General features: G+C 39.8%; 1 protein-coding gene across 1 annotated transcript in view; it reads left to right on the forward strand.

Annotated features, from left to right (window-relative positions):
- Window positions 1-2197: 2197 nt before the first annotated feature.
- The window catches only part of LOC121942334 (FERM and PDZ domain-containing protein 1), a 28034-nt gene continuing 17767 nt past the window's right edge, over window positions 2198-12464 (forward strand). Inside the window, exons 1-5 of the mRNA XM_042485511.1 lie at window positions 2198-2316; window positions 3646-3809; window positions 10199-10301; window positions 10428-10473; window positions 12208-12312. Coding sequence (XP_042341445.1) covers window positions 2198-2316; window positions 3646-3809; window positions 10199-10301; window positions 10428-10473; window positions 12208-12312 — 537 coding nt within the window. The remainder of the gene's footprint in view (window positions 2317-3645; window positions 3810-10198; window positions 10302-10427; window positions 10474-12207; window positions 12313-12464) is intronic.

Raw genomic sequence — 12464 nt, forward strand, 5'->3', positions numbered from 1 at the left:
GTGGGTGTTCCTTAACATTAAAAAAGTATATGTGGTGTGTTAAAAACTACCTTTGTTCATGCCATTTGTCATTTAGTTATGGAAATCTACTGAAGCTTGCATAATTGTGAAGGTCCAAAGACCACACATGATGTAAATTTCGTTGTCTGATGATTTTTGTAAGGGTATAAACCAACTTGCGGCATTCGGCCCAAAATGTTTATTGCACGGTCTGCTGGCATGGGCTGCATGTGCTGATAAACATATGAACACATCTGTGCAGACACACACTGTAGTATCAGTAGGAGCAGAAATGATATATCAATTAATCTTCAGTTTATTGACAAAAACTGCTTTAAACATTATTTCATCGTTTCAGTCATTTTTAAGCAAAGAGACCAAATTTGTTGGTTATAGCTTCTCAAATGTGAAAATGTGTTGTTTGTCTTTGCCAAACATATATGCTCGTGAACTGGATTTCTTTATGTTTTGGACTGCTGGCTATACAAAACCATCTATTTGAAAGTGTCACTTTGGGCTCTGAAAATTATTGTATTTCATAGACCAAAGAATTAATGGAGACGATAGTCAGAATAATGGATAATAAAATGAATCTTTTGTTACAGCACTAAACACAATGATCCAAGTCAATTTTCCAGTATATCTGTCTCTCAAGGACAACATAAATGTCCATAGGCCTTAGTGTTGTTTGTGTGTGTGTGTGTGTGTGTGTGTGTGTGTGTGTGTGTGTGTGTGTAAATGGATACGGCATTACGTAGAACATTGCAAGATTCCACAAAGAGCCATTAACGCACAGCTACAGGTCCATGTATCAGCCAGACTAACCCACAGACACCAGACGTGACCCGTGTCCATTACACCCAGCTCACCAACCACCACAGCCCGTTGACAGGCATTTATGACGACCGCCTGCTTCACAACAAACACAACAGGGGAGTCTAAGGGAGACACCATTGATATTGATCATTAGGAATTACTGATATTGATGTTTACTGAGGCTTGAATGCAACATGCAGGCAATTGGCTCATAACTCAGGCTAAGAGGCTATTAGGCTGCCTGAAGTCACAAGTGACATCATCGCTGGCCTCAGCCCATGTCGAATCCTCAGACGTCCCAAGCCAAATGTGTGTGTGTCTGTGTCTGTGTCTCTATTTCTGTCTGTGTGTGTGTGTGTGTGTGTGTCAGAAGCATTGTATTATGCAAGCTATTTCCATGCCTGTGGTTGAGTTGCATCCTGCATTATGATTGTAAAAAAGTTTGTCTTGTGAAAAAAATCAGTATGTTTCCATGCACAGTTAAGTGAAGCAGTTATAGCTTGATATGTATTTGGACTACAGGTCTTGTCCCAGTATACAAGGACTGGGGGTTAATCCATTTATTACATATGCCCCCTTTCAGTTAGTTGCTTTTAGACCTATCTTCCAGTTGACCTATTTCTTCACACACCAAACAAGTTAGCAAGTGGCAAACGCGTTGCATATTCAGCGGTGACAACATGGATAACTTTTTGGTGCAGTACATTTCATACATTCTCTACACTTTATTTGGTACCTGTGTCTGGTTTTGTTTTCTTCCCAGCCTCTTCTTTTGTTTTTTCCTGCGTTTTTGCTACAAATTTATGCTTTTTGACTTCTGGGTCAAAGCCTGGTGCAGGGACTATGGAGCATTCGCAGAACGCCTAGGCCAATTCAGGTCAGTTTGAGGCGTATACATGAAAGAGTAAACCAAACCACATCGGAATTTCGTTTTTTTAAATGTTGTTTAAAAAATGACCAATAAATCTACCTTCTACCTTCTATTATCTAGGTGTGTTAGTCCGACTTTGAGAAATTCGACTTAGTGCAATTTCAGTCGGACTAACATGTTGACATGTATTTTAAAGGTCCAGTTTTAGTCGGACTAACGCAATAATTCCACTTTTTCTAACATCATGTTAAAGTATTGACTGATTTACACACATTTCACTTCCTCATACTTGTTAAGATGTTTTGAAATGGACAGAAAACACTTGTGGCTGCTTTTCACTGTTGAGGAAATCTGGTTTGGGGGTTTTAGCAGCTGAGCTCCCTCCTGTTTGATTTGCTTCCTGCATGGAATGTTTCATTACAGCATGCCGACACTGCTTTGGTAATGTAGAGCCCTTCAATCAACTATACTGCATGTGTAACTCATTTGACCTTCCCTCCTGGTAGGTAAATGGAGGTGCAGGACAGGAGCCGCTCCCCATCCCGTAGAACCAGTCGGGTGGAGCAGGTGGTGGGACGATGGCTAAGACGGTCCCGGGATCTGGGCAGCAGGTCTCACTCTCTGAGCAGGTAGGCCTTTGTTTTTGTCTCATTTCTTGAATACATGAATTAAATTCTCAGTTTCATCTGAGCTGTATGTCATTGACTGAGGGAGGCACCTGTGTGAAGATATGGAGGTCACTGGAAATCCATTAGTTGTGTTGCTGCAGTGCTGCATCAGTTTTGTCTATCAAATAACATAACTTATGCTGTATTTTGCTACTGTTGGTTGTATTTATTCTTTCTCCCCTTATCCTTGTACTTAACACGAATATGAAGGTGTCCACCACATAACTGATCAAGCTGCCAGAGCAGAAATGCAAGTAGTCAGTCCCTCCAGGCTTTTTTTGTGATTCTTACAACCTGAAATGCCGGATTTTGTGGTAGCTTTTCTAAAGAGTTGTGATATTTTTAGGCGTTTTTTTAATCATAAGAATTTGTATTTTTAAAACAGTTACAATTACAAAGACTCACATCATGATATGATGCATTTTCATAGCCAATACTGACCTAAATATTTAAGCAAAAAAATGTTAGCTGGTTCATAGTTTTCTTTGTGATGTAAGTCAGAGCCACTCAGGAAGATTAAAAAACCGCAAGGTACACGAGGACCAAACAGACCGAGGTGATTGTAAAGAGAGTGAGCAACAGAAGGAATACACTACAGATGAGTCAGACACAGATAAAAGCAAGACCTCTGTGCGACTCACAGCCTCTCCGCCAGGTGAGGGAGAATCCAAGATCCCAAACCACAACAGCTTCAGCATCAGGTGAAGGAGAGCCCAGTGTGCCCCCGACAGCTTGACAGCTGTTGTGAAGCTTTATAGTCTGTAAAGTTAAATCCTCTAAAAGTTGCTCAAATGTGTAATCCATGTCCAGTGTTTTAAAATGATCTGTTAAATTTTGTTGTGCATCTGAAATAAGTGTCCTCACTATGGAAGATTTAAAAATTCCCCTGCTCTGTGCTGCAGGACCGGGCTTCACTCAGGTTGAGCTGTGTGGGGCTCACTTGTTTGCGTTCCAGTGCTGCTCACAGTGACACTAAAATGGCTTGTCTCAGTAATCAGAGTCGCTAATAACTGTTGAGTATGATTAGCCTCATACTGCTTACAGTTACTGTGTCACGATGTGTGACTGTCCCAGGTGCAGCAGTGGTCTCATGATAGACAGAGAGCGAAAGAGAGAGGCTGAGTGGATCAATACGCTGTGCACAGAAATGAGTAAAGTTGCAGTCATTGGAGGAAATTGAAGGGCACGCAGAATTTGTGTGAATTGTTACAGTCACAACATCACAGAGTCCTGGAGGGACTGAATAATATGCCAGGTGAGATTCTGAATTGTCCACTTGCTCCCCTCCAGAGACCGGGTTGCGGTGGACGGGAAGTCAGCAGAGTGCAGTGGCTCGGATCAGAGGAATTATCCCTTCCGCTTCATCGTTCAGATCCAACGGGACCCGAACCTCAACTCACATGGCCTGACCCTGTCTTCCCAGAACCCCATCCTCGTGCAGGAGGTCACCCCAGGTATGGCTCGAGATTAAGGAGGGAAAATGAAAGCACTATTAACAAGAAGGTCTAGTGCAGACAAAATAGGAATTCGTTTTAACAGCTAACCCCTTCTCTACCCAGTGCCTGTTCTGAACTTTGAATTGGACCTATACTATATACAAACCTTGTTGTGTTTAAACATGGTTCTTATATACAAAGATTTGTAACTCTTGTCCCGAAGAGCAATGCAGCACTTCTCACCCTGGACAAATAATGAGTAGAAGAAATTCAATATTACTCAGTGTGAGGGTGTTTGATTCAAGAGCTGACAGTGCAGGTTTAGGTGAGCTCAGCTACTGTATGTCTGGTTGGTTCCTCTAATTCTCCCCAACACCAGCCCAGGCTGCTTCTCCCCTGGAGATATCATTTTCTATGCCAGTTTCTGCTGCCAAGCTCTGCAGTGTTTTGGTCTGCTTTGTCAGTGTCTCCTGCCCAACAGTCTTCATAGCAGCAGCCCTGGAAAGACCTGTCCCACCCATGGGAGGGTTAGAGCTATACTCAAAGATATGCAGGACTTACTCAAGGGTGTTGTAGGTATACTACCTAATATATTCTGCCCGATCAAAACGAGGCATTTTTCCATCCCATTCTCCCCATTGTCTCTGATTTTGCATAAAGCAAGTCCTCAGCAAATGTAAGAGTGGAGCTGTGCCAGACCACTGCAGGCCTCTGGCCAGAGAACAGGACGGGCTGTAAAAAGTGGAAACTCCAGGGGAGGCTGAGATTGTATGCTGATACTGCAGGCCACAAAATCACAAAAATCTACTGTGTCACTGAGATCCTGTGTGCATGGTGTGTGTGCCTGTGTGTGCATATGTGCAGAAGTAAATGGTAAATGGACCTGCACTTGTACAGCACTTTTCTAGTCATTTTGGACCACTCAAAGAGGGTTCACACCATGATTCACATTCATCCATTCACACACATGTTCACAACTAGTGGCAGAGACTACCATACAAGGTGCCACCTGCTACTCAGTTTTTAACCATTCACACACACTGACACACTTATATAACAGCCATCAGAAACAATTTGGGGTTCAGTATCTTGCTCAAGGACACTTAGACATGTTAAGTGGAGGAGCCATGGATCAAACTGCCAATCTTCCAATAAGAGGATGACCTGCACTACCTCTGAGCTATAGCTGAGTGTACTCGAGTCACATGTCTTCGACTTAAACACCAATGACTCAGGACTTCACATGGACTGGAGCCCTATGACTCGATAATACTCGATACCTTCCCCCAATCTCAAAGATTAAAAGGATGTTATTTAAAGTCTGCCGAGTCAATTTTTCCCTCCATTTCCTGAATACACTAGCTTAAGTCAACACTTAATTTCCCTGAAGCATTTTTTTCTAATCCAACAGCATCCAGTAAAGTTATTGGAGAGAACCATGAAGACCTTGAATTAAGTTTCTGAGTGCCAGCTGGAAAAAAAAGTTACCAAAGATCATTTTGTTCACATACAAAATCTATGTGGTGGTCAACAAAAATGAAATGCAGTCTGCAAAATGGTCTAGATGAAAATTATAGACAAAAACGCAGTAACTTCCAACTTTGTTCGACATTTGAAGTTGGACAAAGAACAATAAGTCGAGGCTAATATAAGTACAGGTAGCAAGCTAATGCTTAGTAAACATTAGCTTAACAGCTGAGTAACTTTTTAACTAGCCTGGTTTAACAAATAAATGCATATTAAAAAAGCCTGATTTTTGTGAATTTAATATTTAATGAAGTATGCATTATAACTTGTTTAGGACGTAATTCAATGTGTAGACCTGTTTGGGACATAACTCAGGGCAAGCGCAAAGACTTGCATTGACTTGGTCCCATCTCAGTGTATTTGCAGTGTGTGTGTGTGTGTGTGTGTGTGTGTGTGTGCGTGCGTGCGTGTGTGTTTGTGTGTGTTTGTGTGTGTGTGTATGTGTGTGTGTTTGTGTGTGTGTATACAAAGAATATTTATTATAATGAGAAAGCACAACAAAAAATGGGCTTTTCAAGGCCAGGGAGTATTTTAAATATATATCTTTATATACTTTAATGTGAAGCTCTCAGGTAGCACTTCCTCCCAGGCTATGCACTGTCCCCAAGAGCCTCTTCCAATTAAGCGCCTAATGCACTTTCTGTTATGTAATATGTGGTTAAGACAGGGGTTAGCAGCATTGGCGCCGACTTGGGTTCAATGTTGGGGTTGCAAAAAAATGTTGGTAAATGTTGGCCAACAAATATGGGTTGAAACAGAAATTTTCATTAGATAAAAAATTTTAGAAATGGTTTCATCCATAAGTTATAGGACATGTTCAGATCACACCGAAACTGGTTAGCTTTGATGTTGGATACCTTTGCATCCTTCATCAGCATTTTAAGTCATTTTTGATTACTTAATAGGCCTACCTGTGAGGTTTGTGGTATGTAGCACCTACATTTGAAAAAATATGATATTGCTAAATAAATGGTAGCATAACAGTATAGGATATAATAGGCTCTGATGTCCACTGCAAAACTACCAGATCTTACCACAGCGTTTCAGGATTGAGGGGTCGTCTCCACTGGATCTTATGGCACAGTACCCCCTACTGGTCACAATGTAAACACATGGTTTTGCATGATTCTGACCTGCTCACAGATGGTTTTATGGTACATGATGCTCAATTTCTGTGCTGAATTCAGAGAAGAGTAATGTGACACTAATGGTTACCCATGCTGCATCTCTGTTCAGAATCACAATTTTTCTCCAGCGACTGGCTGCTTTAAATGTCACATCTAAGGAGTGCTGCAATCTCTCCACCTTTCCTAAAATAGAGTCATTCATCTCATATAGCATCTTGCATGTGATCTATTTACAGCTATCATAGTTCTCCTTCAGATTAGGATGCATTAACTTTTGGAACTGATGCCAGCCTGGATGTTGTGCATGATCAATCATTCAAATATGACTGAAACAGTGTTAAATGACATAAGTTATTTAACACTGTTATGTATTAATAGTTAAGGAAGTCTCATTGTTTTGCTGATGGAGGGGTGAACATACCTTAGTTTCTCTTTGTACTCTCCATTTTTGGGGGGTTTTGTGTCTGAAGATCAAGTGTAGCTTGTAATCTTCTCCACATTTTTGGGGTCTGAACATAATGGTGAATGGAGTCTTTAAACTGGTCCATGAATCCATAAACTGGTCCAGGTCAAGTTAAAGGGCTAGGGAGTTTCTCCCTAGTTGCTTTGAGGATCCAACGACAAAGGGATGTCATTTGCTGTAAGGCCCTCTGAGACAAATTGTGATTTCTGATAATGGGCTTTATAGATAAAATTGAACTGAATTAAGCCATCCTTTAATCTAAAGAGTCAATTGGCAGTAGGGCTGTAATTGATCAGAGAAAATCTTGGTCAACTGAAATTCTTCACTTCAACCAATCAAAAAATCTGTGCATTTTCTTTAGATGAACTGAATCGGTCAAAATCCAGTGAGTGCATCCTACTTGGCAGCGTTATGTGTCCACCAATGCATTTTTTTTCTTGTCACTGGGTAAGTTAGCTCTGTGTTCAGGTGCCGAAGGTGAAAAATAAATGGATCTACAATGCAATATTATGCTAAAATAAACTGCATTGTAAAGCTTTTCCACCTGAGTGCCTCTGACATACTGGACACTATGAAGTAGCTAATGTTAGCCACCCTGCCACTCCAACACAGGCTCTGGTGTGATCAAAAGCTTTGTAATCCAGCCTTAAACTGCACTGTCTTTTTGGAGACTTCCACACTGGATGTCGTCTGTCATTATTAATCAGGTTTTTTATTCAAAACAACAGTTGAAAAGAAGTCATTTGTGACATTGATCACCTCCATGCCAAGCAAATCAGTCAACCCGTGGGTAAAATCCCTTTTACGTAAAGTGTAGGGATCATATCCAATGTCTCTAGAAATTTTCAATTTTTCTCAATTTCCAATGATTCCCAACCGGTGTTCTTCACTTCCTGACCCCCATCTGACTTTCACACATCATCGGGGTCACATGACTGAAAACAAGCTATACTAGCAAACTGCACAGTGCATTTTGTCAGTGCATTCCTGTACTATGTTTATACTGATTAATTCCCCTAGATGCCACCTCCATGAATGTTTACAGGTAATAACAATGACATACTTTCCATAACTACATATTATAAAGCAGATAAGACATCTGAATTTTAAAGTGTCTGTATAGCTTAAAAAGATTCAGTTTATGCTTAAAAAATACTGTAACTGCTGAACACACAAACATACAGCTTCCATATTTTAATATCATCATCTGGCTGAAACTAAACAATCACTTAAACATCATGAAATACATATAACATATTCTGCCTATATTTGTACACTGAAGTACAGTTTGCTGCTGAGCTGCAGAGCCTCGAGGATCTGAATCCCCCTGAGGTCCAGGCACAGATTACCTCACTTTGGCCTGTCTGGCTCAAGTCTGCTCTGTCACCATCTGCTTCTGCTTGTCACACACACACACACACACACACACACACACACACACACACACACACACACACACACACACACACACACACACACACACACACAGTAGCAAATATCTCCACCAGCCCTTGGCTCAGCTTGCCTCTCTCCCATTCACTCTGGCAGGTGCTGCAGCATATTGACAGTTAAAATTGAATCCTTTATTTAAAGCATTTCCAGAGCTATTGGTGTCAAGTTATTTTGGATGTAACATTAAGTAATAACTCGTATCACACTCATTACTCAGTATCAGGGCGTAACCTCATGCTGTTCAGACAAAAACATGCTGAAGATGCTGGTGATAATAGTAACACTATGGTAGTCTGTGGAGACAGTGAAAGGCTGATCAATGTCCATGTTAATGGGAGACTATTATCTTTCTTAACGCATGCTAAAAAGTAATTCAGTGGACCTATCACCACTGCCTAATTAAATGCATGGCTGCAGAATGAAAATTCTAATTTATTAATCTAGAAAAACCTTTTAAGTTTTAAGTTTCTAAGATTTTAAGTCCCTTCCCATGAGTACTTCAAATTCTTAGACAAACTCAGACAGCTAAGACTGTGTTAGGGACCTGAGGGCCAAACAACTATGACACAAAGTACATTTTTTACTTGCTTTTAATTAGTCTAAAATACACCGTAAGCAAAATTGTTACATTCATACTGTTAAATGCAAAAAATGTGCCACTGAAACCCATTCAAACTGCAACTTTTGATCCCACAGCCATCAAAGCATAAAAACATGCATTGTATTATTTCTGTGTCATTCTGGGCTTTTGCCTTGGAATTTGTCTTTTTTCCTTTTTTTCACCTGATGTCATTTTTATCATATTTGGCATATGAAGAAAATACACTCTATTACCACTAAGAGCACTATTACAATCAATGTTGCAGCTAATCATTGACATATCCCAGGCTATGTATACTGAAAACAATTCTCTTTTTTTTCATCTATAAACATAGTGGCATCATGACAAAAACCTGGCACTTGAAGGGTTATAATTCAAAAAAATAATGAATATTTGATATTTATGATTAGGACTGATGTTGCTAAAAACAATAAACTCAGTGAGAGCAGAAAATCATATTAATGTACGATATTTTTTATAGCCTGATTTCAAAAAGGTCATTTTGTGTGCAGAGCAGTATGCGTGTATTTGGTACTGTACAACAAATAATAATGCAATAAAAAATGCTGCTAACATTGACATATCATAGGCTGTGATAATCAAAATAATAATAATCTACTTAACATGTATTTTTTTTAAATATTCATTTTTTGTGTGTGTGTGTGTGTGTGTGTGTGGGGGGGGGGGGGGGGGGGGGGGGCATCTAAAAACATAGTGGCATCATGGCTAAAACCTGACATTTAAAGGATAAAATTCTGAAAATTACAACAAACAACATTTGATATTCATGATTAGGACTTATGTTGGGTAAAATATTATTATATATATAATATTTTTTTAAAGCTTGATTTTGAAAAAGGCATTTCGAGTGATATGAGTGGGTTAATATCTTGAGCCACTCACAGCTGAAGAGATGGATGCTGACGTAGGTTAATGAAAGTAATGAAGTTGATGAAAGGTGACGTTAGTGTTAAACACTGTGATAGAGTTAAGGAAGGTGAGCGACAGCTTAATGAGGTGGAGAAACACACAGTTGTTTGATGTGCTCGTGGTTGCTGGTTTCTGTGATGGGATGGTTAGGTTTGGAGAGCTGGGTGAAAAATTATGCATCAGTGTGAGATGAAAGGAGATCACCAGAATACAAGCTCCTGCCTGTCATCAGGCCCAGTTGCTGCATGAATGCAGGCCAGCTGAACACCCTGAGGCGTGACAACACAAGGACATTTTGTGTGTGCAGGTGGTCCCGCAGATGGCCGTCTCGTCCCTGGCGACCAGCTTGTGAAGATCAATAACATCGCGGTCGAAGACTTGACCCCGGAGCAAGCTGCTGAAATAATCAGGTCTACACCGACAGCTCACAAACACACACATGCATGAAGATATGTACACACATGTAGCACAAAATGTTTGAAATGAAGCTCCACACCTCTGCTCTGACCTCATACAGCCACCTCTTTGTTTTTCAGGGAGTGTCAAGATACGCTGACAATGACTGTCCTCAGAACGATGCAGGTGAGTCTAAACACACAAACATGCACTTACGCATAAAGACAAGCATTGAGACCTTTAAATCCTGAAAAAAAGTGTTTTTTCTTTAAAAACATGTAAAAAATGCAATGGTCAGGAATGTTTCTCAAACTGCAAGAAAATAGTACATTTAGAAAATTCTTTTTCAAAAATCTAAGGCAAAATGTCGAGAGAAAAATAAAAAAAAAAAACTAGGGAAAAAACTATTAAAAAATGTCTTGTTTGCCTTGTTTTTTATTTATCATTTTATTTATATATATATGTGTGTGTGTATATATATATATATATATATATATATATATATATATATATTAACTAATTTTCCAGGTCATTTTCTTGGTCTTTTTTTATTCATTTCTTGCTAATTTCTGGGTCTTTTCTTCTTCTGATGCTCATTGTCTTCTTCACAATTATTTTGAAAGAAATCAAGCCAATCTGCTCAGGTATTAAAGGGTTAATTGGCATTCCAGCTGAATTTAAGATGAACTTCTAACATTTCCTCTTGTAAAAGCAAACACGTGCATATGTTTGCATGTTATAGATGTCTGCCGTCTTCATACACATGGGATTTTAAAATGCTATTGTCAACAAAGCCATTAATCAGCATGTCAGTGAGGTCAGGGATTGTTGCTAACAAGCGACCTGTCACCAAGGTTCCACCACTACATCAGTGTGACAACGCTTTACAACCTCGAGGACTCCCCATACACACCCCGACAGATACACACTGTATCATGATCGTTCAATCTGTACTATGTGAGTGTGTGTGTGTGTGTGTGTGTGTGTGTGTGTGTGTGTGTGTAGCTCAGTCTGTCATGCTAACGTGTTTGCACTGAGGTGAAGTAGATATGTAAATGGCTGCTCCTTAGTGATCCTCATCAGCCGCTCTGCTGATAGAAGCATCTTCACCGTCTGATTTATGGCTCCCAGCTCCTCCAAGGAATCATTATTGAGCTTCGAGGATTTATTATCCTTTCCCAGAAAATATTAATCTACGTCATGCTTGTTGATGGTTACAAAATTTTAAGGCGATGAAGATTGTTATTCTAATTAGAGAGTGGTAGATGAGCAGGACGATTGTTTTTCCGTTTCCTCTGGTGCTTTCAATTCACCACCCATCAATAACTGGTGTTGCAGTAATGGAGGCAACAATGTGCTTCTCTGTTACTGAGCACATGTACCTAAGATTAATATGAATGCATAATGTATTTTTTCTTAATGTAAATCCTTTAATAGAATTGCAAAGTGAAATAGTATTAGTTTCACTACATTAATGCATTTTTTAAATATGGCTGCACCATCTACATACCGTCATTTCTTGTCTCATTCTTCTCTCTGTTGTCTACATTTCTGCAATATCTAGTGTGCACATCCATCCGAGACAGTGCTCGTGATTTTTTTTTAGAACTTTTTACAATGTCAACTTTTTTTCGTGAATAATCAAAGCTGATTCTAGCACAATGCTTAATGGGTCTCATTTATGAAATGTCAGTAAATCTGTGAGTAGATTTGCACATAAAAACCTAGATAATAAAAACCTACACCGGATTCATGAACATTGCAGGAAACTCCCATTTGGTCAAACTCTCGTGTGCTTTGCTGGAAATATAACTGCACCATGTTCAGTCCACATTCACTTATTTTAAAAAAAAACCACTTGATTTACCTGATTCATTGATGAAACCTCAAACCTGATTTATGGATTTGTGTTCCTCTCAGGGCCCGAAGTCTTCATTCATCACACCAGAGAAGAGGGCCAAGCTCAGGTCGAATCCTGTCAAAGTTCACTTTGCTGAGGAGGTGGAAGTCAATGGACACTCTCAGGTGAGAACAGTGGATGCAGATATTCTGCATCCGTAATGCTTAGAACTTGCAAATGAGCTAAACCCCCCAGGGTTTCCCACACATTCGTTTAGTTGTGGCGGGCTGCTACTACTAAAACATCCGCTGCCCACTACTACATTTTTGGTGCTGGA

The sequence above is a fragment of the Plectropomus leopardus genome, chromosome 4 (assembly GCF_008729295.1).
Source record: "Plectropomus leopardus isolate mb chromosome 4, YSFRI_Pleo_2.0, whole genome shotgun sequence".
In the NCBI taxonomy this organism is placed as follows: Eukaryota; Metazoa; Chordata; class Actinopteri; order Perciformes; family Serranidae; genus Plectropomus; species Plectropomus leopardus.